The 23,895-nt window shown below is 45.9% G+C and overlaps 1 protein-coding gene across 4 annotated transcripts in view; it reads left to right on the forward strand.

The window, feature by feature from the left end:
* Positions 1 to 1,772: 1,772 nt before the first annotated feature.
* Positions 1,773 to 23,895, forward strand: part of LOC126530566 (uncharacterized) — a 35,617-nt gene continuing 13,494 nt past the window's right edge. For 2 of the 4 annotated variants that reach the window (XM_072288004.1, XM_072288002.1), the window contains exons 1-4: positions 9,680 to 11,551; positions 18,100 to 18,129; positions 18,980 to 19,110; positions 20,369 to 20,455. In XM_072288004.1, coding sequence (XP_072144105.1) covers positions 11,252 to 11,551; positions 18,100 to 18,129; positions 18,980 to 19,110; positions 20,369 to 20,455 — 548 coding nt within the window. In that variant the 5' untranslated portion in view covers positions 9,680 to 11,251. Of the gene's footprint in view, positions 2,022 to 6,184; positions 6,238 to 9,679; positions 11,552 to 18,099; positions 18,130 to 18,979; positions 19,111 to 20,368; positions 20,456 to 23,895 lie in introns of those variants that run through there. The other 2 variants (XM_050177831.3, XM_072288003.1) reach the window with 2 other exon arrangements.

Here is a 23,895-nt window from a genome sequence, read left to right on the forward strand (position 1 = left end):
ACGAAGCAGTACAGGGGGACATGGGCTGGGCATCGTTCGAAGCACGGGAAGCTCAGAGTAAAATCCTATACGGAAAACGTCTGAGGAAATTGTACGATAACAGGTGGGCCGCTAAGGTATTTAAATACCTATACAGAAAGAGCGTTGACTCACAATGGCGGAAAAGAACTAGGAAGCTAACCAGCAAGTATGCCAGACACGAGGACGAAGAAAGACAGAGCATTAAACGACAGGTTAAAAACGCGGAAGGTAAAAATTGGATAAATTCAATGGAAAAGAAGCATAGTGTGGAACTATATCGATACTGCAAACAGCAGATCAGGAAGGAAGCGTTTTTATGATAACTCAAGAGGCAGTGCCCTACACTTTGAAGCTAGGTCAGGATGTCTTAGAACGCGGAGCTATAAGAAGAAATTTAACGAAGAAGAAGACACATGTACTGTGTGTGGTAAATATGTAGAAACAATGGAACACGTCATACTAAAATGTGATGGTATCAATTCCGATGTCGATGCGGCCACAGTCACGCTTCCTGAGGCCCTAGGGTTCAGAGATAACAATAGTCATGTAAATATATATGCGGTGGAAATTAGCAAAAGGCGATTGGAGGATTGGTGGCTCAAAAGCAGAGAGGTGACATAAGGTTAAAAGGGTAGGAAGACGTATTTAAAGAAAATCGCGAATTTTAATAACACACAACACAGGTAAACAAAAATAAAAGGCAAAATAAAAAGCTGAGCATGGTGGCAACTGCCATCACCCCGTTTCAAAGGGGACGCTCCTACCTTCCATCCATCCACGCGCCGTCGCGACAGCAGTTCGCATCCCGATCAGTGCAGGCAAGTTTGCACTTCTTTTTCTCAAAAACCAGGCAGTTAACTGTGCCGAGTGTTATACTGTACGAAGTCGACGCCAAAATGCGATCGTACTGTATTTTTTTACCAAGACCAGCGCAGCGGTGCGCGCAAGACCTTTTCTTTTTCGAAGAGGCGTAGCGAAATATTCGGGACCCTGTCATGCTCGATCATTTCTAGCTTCTGACAAATGAAACAGCAAGTCCCCAAGGCTACAATAGCACGTACGCTTCTAACGTGCAAATGCCAACAAGCTCTTTGCATGGGACGATCGCAACGTGGAGATAATGACGATGATTTCCATGTTATGGCTAAGCAGCAGGCGGTAAATTATCAAATGAAAAAACACAGAACAATATAAGAGTTGTCACATTGCGTACCACGGGTGCGCGAGTCTCGAGAGCACATGCGCGCGCGCCAGTTTACTCCGGTGACGCAGCAATGAAATGTGCGCTTCACGAAAACTTGGCTTTACGTAACTCAGAAATGTGCGTTGCATCTGCGTAATGTCGTTTCCATTGCAATTACCACTAATGCTTCAGAAAGTGACGCGTGGATTTTTCAATATAATACACAGGTGCAAGAGTGGATAGTTATTATATTAGCGCATTAGTTATAATTGACTTTGCCTGGGGCAACAAAATAGCCCCTGGGTTGCATTGGGCTTGGGTTATCTTGGACTTCGCGATGACCGTGACCGTTCGGAACGTTCTTTCCTCCCAGCCGTCTCGGAAGCCTCGAATTTTACGCACGCATCTGGGGCGCGCGTCCCGACCCGAGGGACCGTACCTGAGATGCAGCCGCGAGCCGCCGCGCACTACGTTGTGGACCTCTGGTGGCAGTTTGGGTTTGGAGAGCGGTGGTAGCCTAGCGGTGGCACGGGCAAGGTGGATTTGCACGGGCCGCACGCGCGCCATAGGGGCGATAGTGGCGACTGGCGGCGGCGGACAGTGGCAACGGGGCAGTAGAATTTGTGGCGGCATCGGGTGCGGTGTGTTGTTGTAAGCGTGTACTGCGTTTCGTTAGGAACCCGGGCACAAAGCTGTTCAAAAATGTCTGGTCGCGGACAGTTGTTCATCGGCCGCTTGCCGTTGGACACCAGAGAAAGGGACGTGGAGCAAGTATTTGAACGGTACGGCCGTCTTCTTCGGTGCGACGTCAAGTACGGTGAGTAGCGCGACCGCTTGTTAAGCCTTGCGCGTGTTCGAGCGCCCGGTCTCGCGCTCTACCGCCAGCGTTCGCTTACTAATTGATCTCGTGGGGATGCATTTACATAGTGTGACTATTCTTGTGTTCTGAACGCTAGGAAACGGCGTCGTTTTCTCTTATTTTTTTTTTATTTCGAGACATATTCGAGACATATTGCATTGCCAGCGCCAGAGTTAAGCTTCTCTACTGGAACAAAGCTTCGCAGTCCAAGATGGCTGCCCAAGCAGAATGTTCAACTGCCTTGCCTGGCCGTGTTTAATTGTTCTGAAGCTTGATTTGTGTCTGTCTTTTCGCATAGCGCATTGAGCGAGTCGGCATCGAGTTGTCTTGTAAGGTTTCTCGCCCGTCGCTGATAAACTTGAGGTCTGGTTCTGTAGTGTTCGAGAACTATCTGCACACAGCGCAGATGTTAGCGCTTTGCCCTTTAATTGACTAGCGGACATTTCGCCGCGCGAATTGATGTGCGACGTGTGCATGATCAAAGCCGGCGCCCATATTGTATACGAAGATCCTTCGCTATGCGTCTCGGGCGTTCGGTGTTTTGGCCGGGCGCCTACGCAGCGTTCGGTGCGGGCTCTGGTTAGCATTTTAACATATTAGCGCGATGGAGTTGAGGGCCCCGTGTAGCGAAAAATCATCCCGAACCACAACCACGAAGGCCCTCCGCGTGGCGCAGAGGCGTTACTGAATTGAATTTCTCAAAGTGAAATGCGTCAGAAAAACGGTTAAGTACGACCTGAACACAACCGAGACATGATAGCGTCGTAGTTTAATTTGAATATACCAGAAAACGTGCTTCTGTTACGCAGAAACTCGGACACAAACCCCTTTTTCTGCGTTTCTGTCTCGTAGAGCGGCGCGACACGTTCGATTCCTGGCAACGAAACTTCATCGCGCTCGCCTCCGCGCAACCGCAAGAAAGCTGCCGGGAAGCGTGACAAGCAGCCAGATATTCGAAGGTTATCGCATTCCACTCCTAAAGGCAGAGCTTAAGCGGACTCCAATTTTTTTCCGATGGTGTTTACAATCCGCGCTGCCTTGGCAATCTGTGGCCGAGCATTAAGCAGACGGAAGACTTGAGGCACTTCCTTACCATTCGTGTTTACCCACGTGCAGAATACTTGTTCATCTAGTTGGCCCTCACTTTTTTTTTTTGATAGGGCTTCTTCGAATTTAGTAACTTGAAACTAAAAGCCCACAAAGACGAGAACGAAGAGCGTGAACAGGACGAGGCGCTTACTAACAACTGAAAAATGTTATTGAAAGGAAACAGATATATGCGCACAAAAACGGAGTAGGACGGCTGTGCATGCATGTCAAGGCTCACAGGTTTGATCATTTGACGGGCAACGATAAAAGTTAGTCTACAAATCAAGAAACTTGAATTCCTTATGTAGCAAGACCGAGAGGTGGCTGACGCAGTGATCTCCTCTTTTCTTTATGTGGAAGGCCTCTGCCATTTCACGGCTTAGCTGGTTAGTGCTTTTGAAGATAATCTGAGTATCTTCGAAAACAGGATAACAGCCGCAATCCTCACATTGGGCAGCTAGATTTGTCATTCTTGATTAAATATGTGGCGCCAGATGCTTTCTTGGTGTCACATTGACACAATGCCCAGACTGGCTTACACAAACCTTACCTCACTTAAGCAGGATCATGTACACTATGCCCATCGCACAAAGTGGAAATTTTTTGGTGGGCTTAATATTGCACTGCGATGGCTTCTTGCAAATATGCAAACAAATTGTCTGAAACTTTTTTCGCTGAGAGAATCTCAACCTTATTCCTAGTGCCTATGTTTTAATTCGTGTGGTGTTCTATGTAGGTACGGAACGACGGCGTTTTTATTTTTACGGCAATCTTCCCGGGTGATCTGACTGTTTTCATTGGTTTTTATTTCTTTGAAAGTGTTAGCACACACTGGTTTAATGACAGTTTGAGGATAGATAGCCTGCTTGTTCAAGCTTGTCAGTCTGGTTGAGAAAGCTCATTTTCATCATGTGTTGACATTATTTTTTTAAATGCGGAACCCATGCTGGTCTTCATTATTCCTCTTTTTACAATTTTTGGATGGTCTGACCTGTAGTTAAAGGTAGGTTTAATAGACCTTGGTTGGTAGTACCAGCAGACATGAAACGGTTGAAAGATTAGTCTTAGATTAACAACCCTTAACCACAGGTCAGGCCATTCAAGAATTGTAAAAAGAGGAATAATGACCAGCATAGGTTCCGCATTAAAAAAAATCATGTCAACACGTGATAAAAGCGAGCTTTCTCAACCAGATCGGCAAGCTTGAACAAGCAGGCTATCCTCAGTATGTCATTAAATCAGCGTGTTTAAAAGAAATAAAAACCAATGAAAATAGTGAGATCACCCGGTAAGATTGTCGTAAAACTAATAAAATAGCTGTACCTACATAGAACATCACACAAATTAAAACATATAGGCACTAGGTGTAAGGTTCACGTTCTTCTTTCGGTAAAAAAAAAAAAAAGCTTCAGACAATTTGTTCGCGTATCTGCAGGAAGCCATCGCAGCGCAATAATAAGCCCACCAAAAAATTTGTAGTTCGTGCGATGGGCATAGTGTGTATGATCCTGCTTAAGTGAGGTAAGGCTTACGTAGGCCAGTCTGGGTGTTGCGTCAACGTGAGGCTAAGAAAGCACCTGGTGGCACATCTTTATAGTAAGGTTCATTACAGCACCGTGTCGTCGTTTTATACCTTCTTGTGTCTTTGTCCTGTATTGCACTGTAATGAACCTTACTATGAATCCCAAACAACTGGCCCAACTTGCAGTTTTGAAACGGCACATCTAGCTGCCTAATGTAGGAATTGCAGCTGTTATCCTGGTTTCGAAGATACTCAGATTGCGTCTTCAAAAGTACTTACCAGCTAACCCGTGAAATGGCAGAGGCCTTCCACATAAAGAAAAGAGATCACTGCATCAGCCACCCCTCGGTCTTGCTACATAAGGAATTCAAGCCGCGTCAATAAGGTCAATTGTATCCGGTTGTTTATTATGATTGCGCAAATTGAAACGTGCATGGGGGAGGGGTTTTACAGAGCCATTGTTTAGTTCTGTTAAACATGGTATATGTAAATTGCTTTTCTTCTATTTAAAATAGAAGTAGCAAGCTCCTAATGGATAAAGTGCAACCACATCTTTAAAGCCTTCTTGGTTTCATTTGTTGTAGTCCATCTTTTCTGACCTATGGACCCTATTTGCACAGTAGCATTTCTGGTACTGTAGAAGCACAATTTATTAATACAGCTGAAATAATTTCTCACATTTGTGTGTTTAAAGAGTAATGTTAAGATAAACTGTAGTAGTAAATTGCACTTCCACAATATGAAAGCAGCCACTCCTACCACGAGAAGGCACTGGGAAACCAGAAGGTCGCACACTAGGTTGCAGTGACCTTAAACGGCATCTAGTTTGGTCTATTTGTTGACAATGAAATGCTGCATTGCATCCCAAAGGAACCAGGTGTGCAAATTATCATTGCTTGAGACTGCTTCCTACATTGAAACCAAAGCATTTTTAAATTTGCGACGTCACATACCAGCGTTAAGGTCTTAGTACAAAATTCAGGGAAATGAAATTCAGTCGTTTCAGAGGTAATAGTTGCTCTTTTGCATTTAAATAAATATGGGAAGGAATGCCTCGCCAGCAGATCTAGTGTTGCTCTTTGGTTACCGTGATGGAAGAGCATACTGGGGCCACATTGGAATATTGTGTCCGGTATTCCTGTAAACACAAGTGGGTTGGCACAGGTGTGAACTTGAGCGGCCAGGATTAATGGTGCAGTGCACAACCAAAATGGAGATGTATTGAAGTTACTGAGTGTATTCTACTTTGCTGCTAGTGTACATTTTCGGTTGCAGCATAGTTGCAAACATGGAAATATGTCTATAAAGCATTGTGGTTAGATGAATCATAAGATGCCACTGCTAGCATCCACTAGCCCGGTATTATGCAAGCACCATTGCGTATACAGGACCCGCTAAAGCTTTTTAATTGGTTACTTTTGTTTACGAGAGCTGGTGTTACAGGCTACTGCCCCAGTACTGCAATACTTTTGCCCTGTGCTGTTCACGCCACTGCTTGATCTTGTTTCAGGCACCGGCATGGCTTATGCCTTTGTGGATTACGAGGACCACCGAGACGCCGAGGTAAGTGGTGCCCTCCGCTCTTGTGCTGTCATGAGGTTTGGGGAGTCTTTCAATAAGAGCGGGACAGCCTTGAAGGGCCGCTGTGCCGGCACAGACGATGAGCACAGGGAGGACACATCCGGCTTTCTGGGTGCTCTGTGCGACTTCACCTGGGTGCGCACACCCAAGTTGCTACTGTTTGTGTGGGATTTGAAAGTGGGGGGCACACATTCTCAGATTGAAAGAGGCTTCTCCAGAAGGAATTGGAATGGTGCTCTTTGGGCTGCTAGTGGTTCACTGGCAATGTCCCATAATGGGAGAATTGCTCCAGTGAAGCACAACTTCAGCTTTCTATCCTCGAATTTCCCTAGCGAAGGGTTGCACTGCCTCTTTTAAAGTCTGCTTTTAACCAGTGATGCATGCTGGTGACTCCTCCAACAAACAGTTTAAAAAAGGCCCCTTTACAATTGAGCATGGTGGTGAAATTGCCTGACCGTAAAATGATAGCTGAGGAATTGCCAAAAGTAGTACCAGATGAAGAGCAGCTGCTTCACTGAATGCAGGAGTCCAGCAGTGTGCTACAGCTATTTGGAAATGCTCGTCAGTTATCCAGCTGGTCATTGTCCAGTCAGTGGATGATAAATAGCTGAGAATATTTTACCTTTAAGCATTGCTGTCTGGCCAGAGCCAGCAGCATAATTTGGCCCATTTCATTGCTTTTGGAGAAGTCTGTTAACTTGTACAAGTTACATTACTGGCCATTATGTTTTATTGTAGTGTGTGCTGCCCAAGCCATGGAAAGTACAAGATGCGTACAATATATTTTTTCTGCGGCACCCTTAAATGTAGCTGCTGTGCTTAATTGCAGATCTCAATGTAAAGATTCTGATGTGTTCATATTTTAGGCGAGTGGTAAAGAACCTCGGGGTGGCAGTATGGTTTTCCGTCTGATGCCTTGTAGCTTACAAAGCAGTTACACGTATAAGTGGCATGAATTACTATTTGGGAGTTCTTACATTTGAAGTTCAAGGCCACAGGCTTGTTATACAGTATCGAGCAGCTTGGTGTTAAGGGGGAAATTTTTTTTCAATACCTTGCGACTTAAAGGGACACTAAGTAGATGTGGACTGTTTTAATACCATTCCAGAAACCTCGCAACATTTGTTCGTTTACAAGAAAATTGTGTCTGAAGGGTCCAAATGCCTTTTTTGAAATTCAAACCTCCCACCACTCAACCGGGGAGTGGGGACGTTGCATATGCCATTACCACCCTTTTCTGTCATTGGTGAGCGAAACAGCACCCGACAGACAGCAGTACAGAGCCAAGACAGAGTGGCGGATTCGCTGCTGCAGTTGCTTTTTGGTCAAGTGGCATAGACCATTTGGGCATCCCCGCAACATCACATGGAAGTTGAATTCTCTGCTACTTGCAGTTTGTGTGAGTTTTGTGAGCCAGCACAACCAGTGCGGCACTGCGCAATAAAGATGCTGAAATGCAAAAGCATGGGCAGCACGGAGTCTAGCTAAAACGAAACCTTTCAACTGCCGAGGGTAATTTCAGTTAGTTCTAATAGAACTGGACAAGTAGCATTTTGTTTCGTCTTATAATACAAAGATGCTTTTTGCGACAAGTGGTTGAGTACTAGAGACAGAATATAACTGAGGAGTGCTTTCATCATCAGGCAAATACTTGAATTTCCCGGGGGTCTCTAATCAAGTCCTGCAATTACCTCAGTTTCTTGATTATTAACACTGTTCGTGATAATATTGGCGCTTTATAAATTCTCGGGCACTAATCTATCAGTTTAGCTTGACTTAATATTGGCCCCCCCCCCCCCCCCCCCCCCTTAATGTCCTTTTAAAGGGGCCCTAACTGGCCATATAGCGAATTTGGTTATACGCTGGAAGTTGTTACGTGTGCTCTTGGAAGCATTCTACCACAAGTTTTCAAATTGGTTCATTAATAGCAGATATAGAACTATTTCAGTGCCGCAAACTCACGATTTCAGGAGTTGAGCGTCACCGCGAACAAGGACACACTCTTCACTTGCCCCGTCAGCAAAATTCCTTCCCTGCGTTGTCCCATACCGGAGCCGGAGGATCGCTTGACGTTTAACGTCATAGGCCCTACCTTTTTGTTTCTCCCCCCTCTTTTTTTTCTTCTCGCTCTTTTGCTGCACGGCACACTTCCACTGACGGTCGCGTGTGCGAGCTGTAGCGATTGTCTCGCTTTGCGTGCTGTGCGTGGGGACACCTGACTAGCGGTAAAGGTCAGTGCTACACGAACACTGAGGCAGACGCAAGCAATCACAGAGGATGATTGCACACTGGAACGCGGTAGAAAAGGAGATAGTTTCGCTCTTAGCGTGTGCGGGACTGCACAAGGGGGGGGGGGGGGGGGACAAGCGGATGAAACGGAAGTACATCAGTCTTGCTGCTGTGCAAAGTGAAACAAAAGCGCACAGACGTTTGGTTTGTGTTCTATTATTTCTCTAAACTTTAATTTTTCTATTGAAGCAACAGATTACACAAATAACAAATGTGGTCTTGAATAATTCTCACTGTCAATATGATGAATGTCACAACACATAGATGTACGTAGGCACACTTGCTGATGTAAGTCATCCCTCCCCCTTGGAGAGCAGCGCCCACAAGAAGGGAAAACTGCGTTTAGTATGACATTTCAGCTCTTTTTGTGGCGCATAGCAATGTAATTCTTAGCAGACACAATTGTGAGCGCACATTGTATGCAATGTGCTTGTCAGCTCAAAATAGCCAGACCTGGTGAAGGGCCCTTTAAGATTGGGACTCGATCCAGTCCAACAGAGAAAGAAACATAATTTCTTGCTCGCTACGTAACTACATAAAATGTCGCAATCTTTCAAACAAGTTGGCTAGTCTTAGCCCTCATTTTTGTGTTTCAAGTCTAACGCTGGGTCTACCGCCTTGGCAGCAGCACACACTGCAATAAAGCACACACCCCCGATGATAGTAATAGGGGTGAGGGGGGGGGGGGGGGGCGGAGTAAAAGCTTGGTCCACTGTTGGTCGTACGGGAGAAAGCACTCTCATGTGGGTCTGTGCTAGTGTGCCTTCTCCAGCCGCTGGCTCATTCCAGTGGACAGACCGCCCGACCGGCTCTGACACAGAGGGGGGCTCTGGCCTACCGACCGACGTGAGAGCCACGCCGACTGACCGAGCGCTACCGACACTGGGCAGCCGGCGGCGGCCATGATGATGATGAGAGAGAGTGTTGCCTTTGTGTGCGGACACGACTCGACTGCCCTTCCTCCTCGCGCGCTTGCCTACCTTGTGACGTTCACATGACGAGAGCCGCACCCATTGCTTGCAAAGAAAAAGAGAAATGAGCGATTAAGCAACCGCCGTGTGCGTGTGTATGGTGCCAAATCCGTCCCCTCGGCAACCGGCAGCGACTGGCGTCCCTTCGGCCCCTCCCCGTATGTTTTTGTTCTTTAGTGGCCCGCCTACTCTGCTCCAGCTGCCATTGAAGTTGCCATTCCTGCATTGCCTGCTCTGCTTCTTGTTGCATGAGCTCTGGGTGTTGGTCTGCTTCCTCCTTTGTCTCCCCTCAAGTTGTGCTGCTATCTCTTGCAAATGCCTATTCCTCTGCACCTGTCATTCTGCTTGGCAGCAGCTGCATAATTAAAAAAAAAACATGGCTTGCTACGACAAGGTATACATCATCCTTCTTTTGAGTGCATAGGCTGCATAGATAAAGCTTTGTTCTGATTTGACAGCACTTTGTTGGTTAGACTGCTAGGGCTCGTTTTATTGGTGTCCCTTTCTATACAGCATTTTTCATTATGTTAAACTTGCGCTGGTGTAACAACTTGGAGAATCACAAGAAGATGGTTACTTGGAAGCGATCGAAAGTATTCAAACAAGAGACGTTACTGAAGCCAGTGCTTCGATAGCGGTACTCTAAACATTGGCTCTGGAGACGTTTCTTGTTTGACCACTGTCGATAAGCTGCTGGTAGCGATGGTAGAGAAGGAGTGAGCACATGTCAAGTGATGTGCACATGTGACGATGGCACTGACGATTGCCATCGTCATTATGGGCACAAATGGAAGCAATTCAATGCCAGAACTGTGCTTGCAAATATTCCGCTGATGTGTCGTCAACGGTAACTCGTCTTATGCAGCATTCAGGCATGCATGCTGTCTACAGTGCCTGTCATGGAGTGATGCTCAAAATGAAAGCATTTCCCATTCACCATACCCAGCACCTTTCTTCTGACTGGCTCTTTCCTGATCAGCTGACTAGCTTACCATCCCACTTGAGAAGTATTTCCCCCATCTGGTGAATTTTCCTCGATATTGCTTTATCGTGGATGCATAGGGTTAATCCTGCTTGAGTTTGTCACCGATTTCACACCATACACCATTAACTCAGCTGTTTGGGAAGTCATTCCTTCCCATTCAGCATTATTATTGCTCATTTATGACAATTTTCTGTGTTATACACTTACGACGTTAGCTAAGCATATTTAAACCAGCCCTAATCACATGAGGCTGAAAACGACTGGAAATGACACCGCTAGCTCTTCTATTGACATGGCATGGCTTGAGCTACAGTCGAACCATTGGGCTTAAATGTGCACATAGGTTGTGCTTGCATCGGGTTAGTTCTGGCATTTTTATGTGCATTATGTTCATACGTTGTCCAGGACCAGGTGAAAACTTAGCACTGCTGATGACAAATGTCAAGATGAATGGCTGTGTGCTTTTCAGTGCTTTGAAGAGTTAAGCTCCTCACATAGTGTGTAAAATAAGTCGGAACAGAAAACCCTGCAATCATTGCCCCGGCCTGTTACGAGTTCTTGGCCTTTACAGACAGAAATGCAAAAGTCAAGTAGGAAACATAGAGGAATTTCATGCATTCGACATAGAGCTCGGAATGGAAAAGCAGGACGGTGGTGCAGATACTGTTGATAAAAGGTGTTGAATGTTCTCCCTGTTGTACGTTGTGCTTGCACGCCCTGCTGCAGCTGCTTGCAAAGGAGAGGCTGTGGCATGTTCACCCAAGCATTTGGCATGCAACATGCGTGTGACATTTCCACGGGGGTCTTTTCGGTGGCAGCCGGGAGCAGAGTGGGCGTGATGGGGGAGGGGGGCAAGCACTGCCCAGCAGCGATGATGACTGGGCCCCTCTTCTACGGTGTGTGTGTGATAGAGGCGAGTGGCGCTGACCGAAAGGGCGCGCTGGGCCCACCGCAGGACGCAGTCAAGTACGAGAACGGCCGGGAGATCCGGGGCCAGAGCGTGGTGGTGGAGTGGGCCCGTGGGCCCTCCTTCCGGCCATCAGCTGGCAAGGTGAGAGGGCTGCTGGAGTCCACTTTTGTCTTTTCATGTGCACTTGCCGTTTTCAGTCATGGCAAAACCACTTCTTGGCTTAGTTTATCAAGAAATGAGAAATCATGGTACTAAAAAAGAAAAGTGCACAAAGGTGGTGTTTTCGGTCTTTCACTCTCGGGGATACAATCACTTGGTGAGATTTTGGAAGCCCAGTAACGGGTGTGTAAGTGAAGTAGGTGACAGCATTGCTGGCCCAGTGCCAACAATACTGCCTTAGCACAATGCCAGGAATGTTAATGCCACAGTCCAGTCGCCAACGTATACTGCGCTGGTCATGTAAATTGTGGATTAGATTATAGGCTGCCACATTTTAATACTGCTTCTCGGTGCAAAGAATCCCAGATGGCCAAACCTAATCTGGAGACCTCCTTGCAACCTGCTGTGAGGTTTCACTCTACAATTTTCTAGTGTTTATTGTATCCTCAAAAGTGAATGACTGAGAATACTTCTCCAGGGCGAGCACTTCTTTTCCAATCCTTGTTCTCTCTTAACTCTCGCTGTTTTTATGCAATCACTTGTTTGTGCATTGAGCTTTTTGTTAATTTTCTAAACTATACTTTAGGTTTGGTAAGGGGTCCTTAAGGCTTTACTCGCATAAAAATGGCATTTCTGCAGTTCTTAAAGCTCGTTGTGGTAAAATCACATACAATGCTTAAGATACTGTATTTGCATGTAAGTCATGTGACTACGAATAAATGTGGTCTCATACAATTTCAATCTAAAAGAAGTTTCTTGCATAATAACCCAAAGTAACGCCCACAAAGCTGTATTCATTGTTACTGCAAACTGCCATCGCAAAGTAAAGTGAAAAGTCACCGTCAGCAAAAAACTCTGCATCCTCCGTGACACCACCCACGAAGGTTATTTGATAGGCAGCACTTCACAAGTGCCTGTGACGTAATTGAACAGGGCAAGACCTTTTATGGATTGCGCTGTGATTCACCACACAACTTTAAAGACGGCTCACTTGATGCGCCTGCACAACAGCACTAATCATCTTGCTCAAGGCACTAACAGCGTTCTAAATAAGAAGGCTGTGCCAAATGCATGGTTGCAGCTCCCGGCTTGCTGCTCTTGTGCAGTGCGAAGTGCGGCAGAGATGATGCATGGCAAGCAAAGCCGCGCCTAGCCACGGCGGCACAATCTGGCGGATGTGTAGGGCCATCGGCCGCATGCGCAGGAGGGCTCCGCATTCTGTAGCAATCGCACTGTTTCTTAGTGGCTTATTTAGCTCAGTGCGGTTTGAAGGGCTGGGAAAGATAACCGGGGAGCCATTACGTTCATGTCGTGAACCCGAATGTAACATGGCTTTCTGAGGCCACAAATTTCGGAAATAACTCCCAAAATATTTGTGCAACTGTGGCAACTGGCTAAGCTTAGTAAAGATTTGTTTGTACATCTGGCCACCAAGCCCAATAGGCCAGTTGAGCCAGTTTATCCTGTATGCTTTTTGTGGTGTTCGATGGTCAGAGGTTATCAAATGTAGTTTGTTCACTGAATGCTTTCAATGTGGAGTAAAACATAGTTTGTCCACTGGTTACGATGGTGTCTTGACAGCCTGTTTGGGAACAATTATGTTCTGAACATATTTGGGAACAACTCCTTATTGTGCCCAATAACTGCTACAAACTACATACCTGCTAACTTTCCTGAACTTTATGAAAAGTTCAAGAAAGTTTACCAGTTTTTGCCAGTTTACGAATTTGGGTTTGTTCTGCAATTTTATGAGTTCTGTTGCATCCTGGTTTACGAAAAGTAAGCTCCATTTGAAAAAAATTGCAAAGCAAATGTGCATACAAAAATTGAATTGTCATGGTAGCTGGTCCACCTTCTTGCACAGTGCAAGTAGCCATAAGTTATACAGTCGAACCCGGTTATGTGGAATTTGCAAGAAAAGCCTATAAATTGATATAGGGCTTAATTTGATATAAGCCTGCTCAAGAATTGCATGTCATAAAAACATGTACCATTTATAAAAGTACTTGATTGATGAAACTAGCTTAGTTTTCCATGAAATACAGTGAAACCTCGTTAAACCGTGGTCGGCCGGAGCTCGGAAAAAGTACGTACTAAACGGTAGTACTGTTCAACCGAAATAGCATGACATCGCCCACTTACCTGTAGAAAACGGAACTCAGAGAGAGTGCGATGAAAGGGAAAAAAACATGCAGTATTTATTCACTTCGCGCGACATAAGTGTTATTTTCGTTTGATGCCGCGGCGGCCTAGCACGACGACAGCAGCCTCAAACTTACTCAAGCTGCGTGCCAGCTTCTCAGCCAGCCCCCCTCCTCTCGGCAAACACTCGCACGGCAGATTCCTCGTTGGCGTTACGTATTCTCTGTGCATGCCCGCACTAGTGCTGCATAAGTTCCGGGGCGCCTTTTTCATAGCCGGGTGCCGGAGTTCGGAAAACTTTTCGTTTGGAATAGTTAGGTTATCGCGCCCCTGTTCTCGTTGCGACGATTGCATTCACGAGGCTGACGTAACGCACAGCTTCTGCCACTGTCGGGCCTGAATCGCCCGTGCTGTCGCTTTCCATGTCGTCCTCATCACTGTCGCTAGTCGACACTTCGGCAACAACAGAGGCAACGATGGCGAAAAGTCGAACCTCGTAGCCGACATCTCTTCGCGGTCGCAGCAGCGCTGCCGAGCAACTTCGCATTCCAAATGCCACACACTGTAGTCAACAGCAGATCCATGTCGCGGGCCAGCGCCGACTTCGTGTCACGTTCGATAGCACGGACGATGTCTAATTTTTCTTCTATGCTGAGCACCCGGCGTCTTTTTTATCCGAGCTTCGGCATGACGCGAGTCCTCGCTTGCACGACGCCATAACGCTCTCTCGCTCTCTGGCACGGCGTCGAAATGATGTTGATGTTGATGCGGCTTCACGTGCAAACGCACAGGGCGCTTGGAGGCCATTGTACCGATCTCTGAGGCTTGTTGTTCTGCCGGACCGCCCGGTGGAGACGATGCACCGCCGTGTTTGCGCGACGAAAAGTGGAAACACTACGTTTTAACCGATGCGTACGCAGTAAGCTGGTACGGTTTATGCGGATACTAAATACATTATGTTCAATGGCCGCCGAGTCGGGGAATTGACTTTACTACTTTTAAACCGAAACTACTGTTTAAGCGGGTACGGTTTAACGAGGTTTTACTGTAGTCCTGTATCTTCCGCTTCGGCAATTTCACTGCCTGCGGCAGCACGCACTTCTCCACATTGTCTTAAGAGTTGGAGCAGCTGAAGCCGCAACCTTCCACAATCGCGCTGAAGCACCCTACTATGAGTGCGTCAATCGCCTCGTAGGATTTGGGCAAAAAATTGTCATTGTTTTCCTCATTATGCCCGCTTTCACTTGTGTTCGGTACAATGTCAGCATTGTAGCCTTCGTTTTCGGGCTCTCCCGTGGTCGCGACACCACCATCCGCACTCCGAAACTCGACCGTTGATCCGTCAACAGCTTCTGAAAATTGTGACAGCTCGCACCATAATTCGGCGACACAGGCAATGGCTTCGTCACACTCATAAGCATTTTCAGTCATCAGAGGGCACGCAGAAACTGGCACCTCTGAAGCAGTTTTGGTTTAACCACTTGTACATGTCCACCTCGACATCACGGCCGTGCGTGTGCATCGTGCATTACGGGCACCAGGTCATTTGTCCACTTTAGATCTAATTTCCCCCTTATTTTTCAATATCGTGCTGAGATTACAGGTGGAATTTTGTACGCTGTGGCGACATCCAACTTCTTGCCACATTCGACTCGATTTACGATTTCAAGCTTCATGGCGAAAGGCAAATTCAGTGCGCTTCGCGCTAGCCATCACGCCAACACTGTGGGAGAAGGCCCATAAAGTGAAAACACAACTAGAAAAGCAGTGAGCTAACTCTGGCTTGCATCATCTTGCACGACGAAGGCACAAGAGTCTCTGATTGGCTGTCTGAGCAAGCGCTGCGGGCGGACCAGGATCATTTTTTGCAGGCAGGTGTCGCCAACTCATCCGACACGGCGCAGCTACGGAAGGGAGAGCGGGTTGGTGGAGCCGCACTGCCGGACTAAACCACCTCTGGGATGTCGGTGGGTTTCCCCACTGCCGTGAGGGAAAGCCAGCTTCTGGCAGCACTTTGGCGCCGCTTGACATTCTATATATCTGGAGTCGCTGCTATTTTTGTTCAACATAAGCATAACTGTAGCTATATATACTCATTGTAACTCTACAGTGTTCAGAAATTGTTTGAAGACAGGATAATTCGATGTAAACGGGTTCCATATAGTCGAGTTCGACTGTACATAGTAACATGCCGTAGTGCTTACGGCTTCGGGCTGCTAAGCATAAGGTCGTGGGTTTGATGCCCGGCCTCAGCAGCTGCATTTCAACGGGGGCTGAATGCAAGAGCACTCTTGTACCGTGTATTTCGTGCACATTAATGAATCTGTGATGGTTAAAATTTGAAGTCCCTCACTATGGCATGCCTCATAATGTGATAGGGATTTTGGCTTGTAAAACTCAAGAATGTTTGTTTAAACCTGCAATGTCAGTCACTAAGTCATTGTGACCTAAAAACAATCCGTTTTTGGTCAGTCTTTGCTGTCATAAGGTTTGTGCTGTTGTGTATTGTCTCTAAGGGTAAATTATTGTTAATAAAGTGGGTGTGTATTCCACAAACATTTTCATTGTGCATGCTGCTTCTAAATGTACTACTTGTCACAGGTTTCTTTGGAGATGGGGTTGAGCAGTAATACCATCATTTAGGAGTTTCTTTTAGTGTTCCTTGCTGCGTGATGTGCACCTGAATGCAAAGGTTGCTATCCTTTTACAAGTGTGTACGCTGCTTATTGCAGCACAGAAACGTAAACCATGATAAATGTAGAATTGCAGTGGGAAAATCTAAGTTGGTTCAAGTAAAGTGAAGGAAATGCTTTTTCAGAAGCAGTTAATCGGTAAATATGTTGTCAGTGACAGACAAGAACACAATGCAGCATTCAAATCTGATTGCATGACTTATTTAAACAAGTCTGTATTACCTTGGCACAATGTACGGCAATGTGCAGTGCTTCAATGTCATTACTGCACCTGACTAGGAGTGCGTGCTCCTGTGTTGTGGCATGTGAAACCTTGCCATTGTGTGTCAGTTTTATGTGCGTGTCATTTCAATTGCATTTACTTTCCCAGAGAGCTCCCCAGAAGGGATTATTGGTAAAACGTGGAATCAACAGCCTGGCAAGACCCATGATCCCCCTAGGCAGTGATCAGTTTTTCTTTTCCTCCAAATTTTGTGGCAGTCAGTGGTGTTTTTGTTGAGTGAATGCCAAGTTTATGCAGTGCATGTAATCTTATTGAAGACAGGCCAATGTCTTCGTCAAAATGTTCAAGTTTATGCAGTGCATGTAATCTTATTGAAGACAGGCCAATGTCTTTGTCAAAATGTTTACATAAGTTTAGATATTACATAGCGTGTCTTGCACCCAGACCTGTTACTGTTCAGTAGAAGCAGTTGCCAAAAGCAACACCCATTTGGGAGGCAGTGAGAAATGGGACGGCAACACACAGAAAAGGAAGCGGACGGAATAAGCGCTTGTCCTGGGCATCTCCGTGTTGCCACCCGCTTTGTGCCGACATCATAATGAACTTGAACCAACTTGCCCAATTTCGCACCCTATTGCATTTAGGAGTGTAGGTGGGATTTTGGGCAGCTGCTGAACAGAAGCACATGTATTGGAGAACGAGGTGGTGCAAAATACATTCTACAATGCTGTCAAACCTGCTGCATCTAGCTTTGAAATATGGAGGCATGTGAGAAACGGCTGAGCGTTACCTATTATTATCCTATTATTTTTAGGAAATGTTAGCCTCGGTGGAGATGTTTCTTGAGAAGTTAAGCATGTATTGGTTAAATTGGAGTTTTAGCTTGCCCAGAAAACAAATTACCCTTTGTGAAATACCGCCTTACTGGACACTTTACGCAACCGTTGGTGGCACCATGTTGTGGTTTGTTGATAAACCAGGAAGAAACAGCTATTCTTGCAGTGACCTACCATAGTCTGTTTTGACTGATGAATTCGTGTCCGTAGCAAAGTAATCGTTAATATCCAGTCATCTATTTTTATTCAACAAGGTCACTCGCATACCACAGAAAGCCCCTCAAATATGCAACTGGACAAAATGCCACAAGGTGTCGCTGCCAGAGTTTCTACCAGCGCGCACGGCTCCAGTAACGCATTATTTCATAAAGGATTCTATGTTTGTGGATTAGCTAATATGTTCTGTTAAATGAAATATGGCTATGCTTGTGTTTACACAGTGCAGTTAAGTAGGCTGTGTTCACTGGCACCCGTTTGTCGATCACTACCATTGAGCATGTTAACAGAGTACGAGCAATGCGAAATTGCGTTAATTTTAATGTACTACTAACACACCACTATTGCTGCTGAGCCCCTAATGTGGATTGCATCACATATTTTGGTTGCTGTTCCCTTTCTTTTCATGTGTGTTCGCAGCAAACTAGGCAGACACCAGACAGACCTCGGGTATGTTCCTTCTTAATTGCAAGTAAAGAGGTGATGGAGATGTCTTTGCAATGATAGTGTTGAAATTCGCTAAGTTTGTTTAGCTACACAAATGCTGTTAACAGGAAAAGAAGCTATGACAAAATTTGGTCAACAAAATGCGTGGCTCCTTTAGAGGATTCCACCATTTTATACTGAACATACTTAGCTGCTTATCGTGCAGTAAAATGTTTTGAACAGAATGAAGTCAGTGTTCAAGAAAAGTGCAGGAAGTGTCCAACATTGTCATGTTTACGACTAAAGTCTGCCTTTGCACGTCCATGCGCTGAGAGTTTCAGTCCCATCAACTTGGAACGACTAAAAAATCAACAGTGACCAGTCTTTAGCCCCATTTATTGAATGTATTAAAAAAAATTGAGTACTGCAGATGAGTTTGGTGTCTGTTACACCAACAGCTGGACAGTGGGGCTTTTAGCAAAAGAATTCACATTTAATATTAGTTGCGAGAAATATGCTCTCAAAATTTGACAAAATGCATTGGTGTTCCAGTTGATACTTAAGAGCACTGTGAAAAATGGAAGTGCTAGCTGGAATGTCGATGCATTTTGCCATGGATCTTCAAGGCTATTTCTGTAAACATTGGCTATGCACAGGATTTCTACTAAATTGATATTACTTCATTGCTGCCGGGCTTCAATTCTACACATGGGTCATTAGCTCTAAAGTGATTTGAAATATCAAGTAGTGTCCGTATTGTGATATCTACCAGAGATGATCTTTAATAAGGTTGTTTCCAGACTTTTGAACAATGGGGAAGGTGATGTGTGTTTGTTGGTGACTGGATCTTTCTACCTCGTTGGAACGTGAATAGGACCGTATGGGCTATCAGAGCTTTGATGAGTGCTACCGCTGCCGTCGGACTGGCCACTGGGCCCGTGACTGCCCAGAGCTGGACCACGAGAGAGCCCGCTACTACGGAGGAGGAGGTGGAGGAGGAGGACGGTAAGACAGTGCTTTGAGGTGTATTTGAACCAAGGGTGGTAATTGACATTTACCCCAGCTTTCCACGAATTCCATCAATCTGTAGAACATGTGGAGCCAACAAGTGGGCATTGTGGGTTAGAGAGCAAATGCAGGTAGCCTTTACCGTTCAACCCACTTAGAGCAATGTTAAATGACACGAAAATTCCATTGCTATAACCCGGTTTCAAGCAGGAAAAAAAATTACATAAGGGGGGATGGCTGAGTTGTAAGAAAACGAATGGTGGGGAGGCCAGTGCCCCTTTCCACCACTTTGCTCCATCCAGCTGCTGATAGTCTTTGCTCTAACTCTGCTTCCTGCATGCTCCGATCGCGTGTAGCAAGCCGCGGCTGTCAGTGGACGCCTCCGACCCGAAGGCGTCCCCACCGTAATAGGTGCATTTGGGCTGCCACATGGGAAATGGCCGCCTTGGGGGTGGCCCAAACATCACTTTTTTGTGTGCATGTGTTCACAAGGGTCTTGATAGGAACTGGGGTGCAGGTTCACCCCTGAGAAAAGCCAAGCGCAAGGCCGCTGTACGCTTGTGCCCATTTGAACCAGTGGGGTGGCGGTGGTGTCTTCATACATTCACGACGAGAGTTCTCCATATTAACGCATGTGCGGCCAAATTTATTTGAATTAACGAGTTTGATTGCATTGAATAATGCATACGCCTGACGGGACAGGCAGACTTATAAATTGGAAAGTGTCTCTCAGCTTGCAGAACTTCGGAGTTCATTCCTGCTCACGGAAGGGCAGATGCGGCATGCAATGGCTTCGTTACATCCACATGCCAATGCAAAATTTATTCTCTTAATTGATAAGTTGGGGAAGTGAATGGGAAGAAAGTGACAGGGGGGGGGGGGGGGGGTCAGATTCGTTACAATTGCTCGCAGAACCCCGAGATGCCGTTCATGAAACCCAGTTGGAGAGCCCTTCCCTCAAGGAGCTCGCTGCTGCTTTCTTTTTCTCTTCACTGCTCTCATCCTAGACATTTGTGGGTCTGGAGATGGATTACATTCCTCCTCTACAGTAAAATATTCGAAACCAGCGTAGTTGCACAAGCGCTTTCTGAAAGACTCACACAGAGAAAGTGTTGCCATTCTCATGATGGTCTGCCTCATGAGAAACACATGCAGATTGCTTTATGTGTGCTGCTAACAGTGTGTGGCCACAAAGTGTAATTGTTGTGGTCCATGATACCAACGTTCCTGTGCCTCTTTGTATTCTCTTTAACAGCAGGAGCCGCAGCCGTAGTCGCAGCCGCAGCAGGAGTCGGAGTGGGCACAGGTCATATCGCGCCCGCGGTCGCCGCTCTCGATCAAGGTCAGCAGCATGCATCGCACTTTTTATTTTCCTTTGATTTGTTGTTAAAGCTAGGGATGTGCACATTCCCACTTCGTTATATCAATCTGTACTTGCAGACAACTGTCTGTGGCTATGAAGGGAAAGCTGCACATGTGTTAGCGCGCCTAGTAGTTTGACAGTGCTTTTGATTGCTCAGAAAAGGCGCTGAATTGACGCAGCTTCCACATGCGACGGTTTCGCGTTTGCCCACATGCTGAAGGGAAAAGCTGCAATATAAGTAATTTGTAAACACTCAATGTTGTGTTCTGTCTTATTTCACTGTTGCTAGCAAGGTGCTTACCTTATATATTCAAATATAGGTCGACCGTTTTTAATTTTTTTTTCTAATAAATGTTACCCATAATTAGCTCTCAACCTGTATTCGTGACCAAAGTGTCTCGACCTATATTCGTGAACAAAGCTAGCAAAAGTACTGAGCTAATGGAGTTCCACTGTTGCTGGAGCTGCGAGGGCCAAGGCCGCAAACCATAATGACCTGCCATGCATGTCGACACTATACATCAAAGCCGAAGTCGCGCAAATCACCTTATTTACTCGATTCTAATGTGCACCCGTACAGTACTGTGCACACTTATAGTACAGTACCAACTAAATTAACAAGCATTGTCACATGCACACAAGCAAACATGAACACATCTCAATCGATGACCGCGGAAACTCGCAGTCAAAACGCTGGAGTGAGTAAGCGCGGCGGCAGCTGCCGCTCGCTCCAACGTGAACTATAAGCGGCTAAAACACAGCACGCAGTGGCCTCTGTACCCGTCACCGATCGTTATCAAGATAGGGCCGAGGCGATCGTAACGTCAAAATCGATTGTCACGAATGCGTCCTGCTTCGGTCCACTGTGTTGCTTTGCTGGCAAAAACCATCTCCTGTTTGCGCCAGTCCCACATGCAAGTTTCGGGCACTCCGAACGCCTGTGATGCCACCCAATTTCCTTTACTCTCCGCACAGATGATCACTTTTCTTTTAAATACAGCATCATGATGAACTCTGCACTTCATGCTGATAGAGCATACGCAGAAAACAGGAGGACAAGACGGACTAATGCCTGTAGCACATGTACAACAACACATGGAGGAAGCATGTACGAGGCGGCCATTTTGAGATGCCCATGGCGATATGGTAATACAGATTTAGGGTCATACTCGATTCTGGTCACACCGGTTCTGGTCTACCTATATTCAAATAATTTTTTGCTTCGAAAGCTGCATATGACTAACCTGTCTTTTTTCGCTGTTCGGCAGTAGAAACGGACTTGGCGATTTCTAACAAACCCATACGGGGGCAGATGTCAAAATGTAAAACAGATTAGAGCGCTCGCCATGAACAGTAGCGTGACGTCAAGGTTATGGCAGTGTATAAGCAGGAGAGGTATTGGCGCTAAAAACAGCTGCGTTACCGATGGTGCGGGCACGTATAATTTGTACACCCGAAGAACAACATGTGTACGAGGAGCGCCAGCGCGAAATGACCGACTACGAATACACCTGCGAATGAGCAACAACGCCAGACTCTCAACGCAAAAAAATCACGACCATTCCGCTCTGGGAAGAAGGAATGGTAGCGAAAGCACTTTGCTTTTCGTTTGAGAGCTTTGACTGTTGTCAGCTTTAGCTGCCATTCCATCTTCACAAAGTGGAATGGTCGTTTTTTTATTTCTCGGAGAACACGATATATAGGGGTCAACCTATATTCGTGCTCGACCTATTTTCGAGGAATGTATTTACTCAACCTTTTTTTGTCAAAAAAAATTAAACGCAAATTCAGGGGTGCGCTCATTATGCTGGGTAAATTTCCCGCAAGAAGAAAAACAAATGTTTCATCTCGCATTTGCTGTGGGATGACAACAAGTCAACAAATGGGTGGATGGCGCTGTATGCACTGTGCGGAACAAAAAAAAAAAAAATGCCGGCCAGCGGAGCAAGCCGAACACACCGAACGAGATTTTTTTTTTCTTGCGAGTACATTACGTGCATTGAAACAGTTTCTTCCGTATCAGTAATGAATAATATTGGTAAAATTGGCAAGTTTGCGACAATAACGTAGCCATGTCCACTTTGAGGGGACAGAAACAGATGGGAGCGCTTAGCTGCCAGTGACATAAGAACACATGGCGGGCATGCTGCGGAAACTCCGCCATTTGTCTTCACTACTATCCTAATATGGCATGTTTCCGCTAAGGGTGGGCGAATATCTTATCTGTGTTACAAGCATCGGCGTATGAATAGGGTACACTTCTAATGCATCAGTGTAAACGTGGCTGCTAGCGTTGCCGCTCGCGCTTTGTTGCGTGCCCACGAGTGCAGATGAGAAGAATCAAGACTCCTTTTTTGTTGTTGTTGACCACAACCGTTATAAAGCCTACACATAATAAAGGCAAGTTTGCTTGTAGCTCTTTTTTGTCATGGAAGTGCAGAAAGTGATGAAAGGAATGAAATGGGGCATCTGTTTAAGAATGTTTGGTGCGTGCACACCGCTTGGTTTGTCTTGAAGAGTCGTTCGCATAGCATTTGACAGATGATAAGCGCGATCATTATTAGCTAGACTTGGCACACGACATATCGATGAAGCAAGTTTGGGGTGCGATCATTACACGGGAAATAAAAATAAATCTAATTTTGAGGACAAAATTTAGGAGTGCGATCATGACATGAGTGCTATCATTGTGCGAGTAAATGCGGTATGTTTTCTCACTATATCATGTCACATGGGAATGTAAACACAATCATTCATTCCACCAACACAATAACCCGAGTGCGGAGCAATGGGAGAGTCGGCTTACCAGCTGCGAGCTCACGGCCCAAAGGGCCTTAGTGCAGCACGCTAGTGAGGTGGCTAGGCTCAGTGGAGCCCTGGAATAGGGGCCCACCCTTGCCGAAAGAGGCTCCAAGTCGCCGGCGCCCAAGAAGACGACGGAGACCTCGAGACGCTAAATCCTTGAAGGAACTAAATAAAGTTTTTCTCTCTCTCTCTCTCTCTCTCTCTTCCCCAGCCTAAACTAACGTGGACTAAAAGGCAAAACTGTTTTCAGAAGCGCTCTCACTTGTGTGCGCTTTGCCTCCGTAGCTTTTCCTTCATAGCCACAGAAAGTTCGAGTGTAATAGTTAATTATTGGGCTTACACATTTATAACTTAGATTGACTTCACTTATAGCAGATTTACTGGTTACATGTATTGAAACAGGCAAATGAACCTGAGAACTAATGCATTGGACACTCTTCTAGCCAACTCTTCTAGCCATCCTTAAAAGCTGTACATTTTTAACGTTGTGGTATTGCCTTTCCAGCAACAAAATAAGACGAAGATTACAGGCAGAATTACTTTGCGCATTGCTGTACAGTATTGTGCTGCCAGTCATTTGAGTCTTGCTGCGAAGTATTTGTTAGCGTACCACC

This window comes from Dermacentor andersoni, chromosome 4 (assembly GCF_023375885.2).
Source record: "Dermacentor andersoni chromosome 4, qqDerAnde1_hic_scaffold, whole genome shotgun sequence".
Classification (NCBI taxonomy): Eukaryota; Metazoa; Arthropoda; class Arachnida; order Ixodida; family Ixodidae; genus Dermacentor; species Dermacentor andersoni.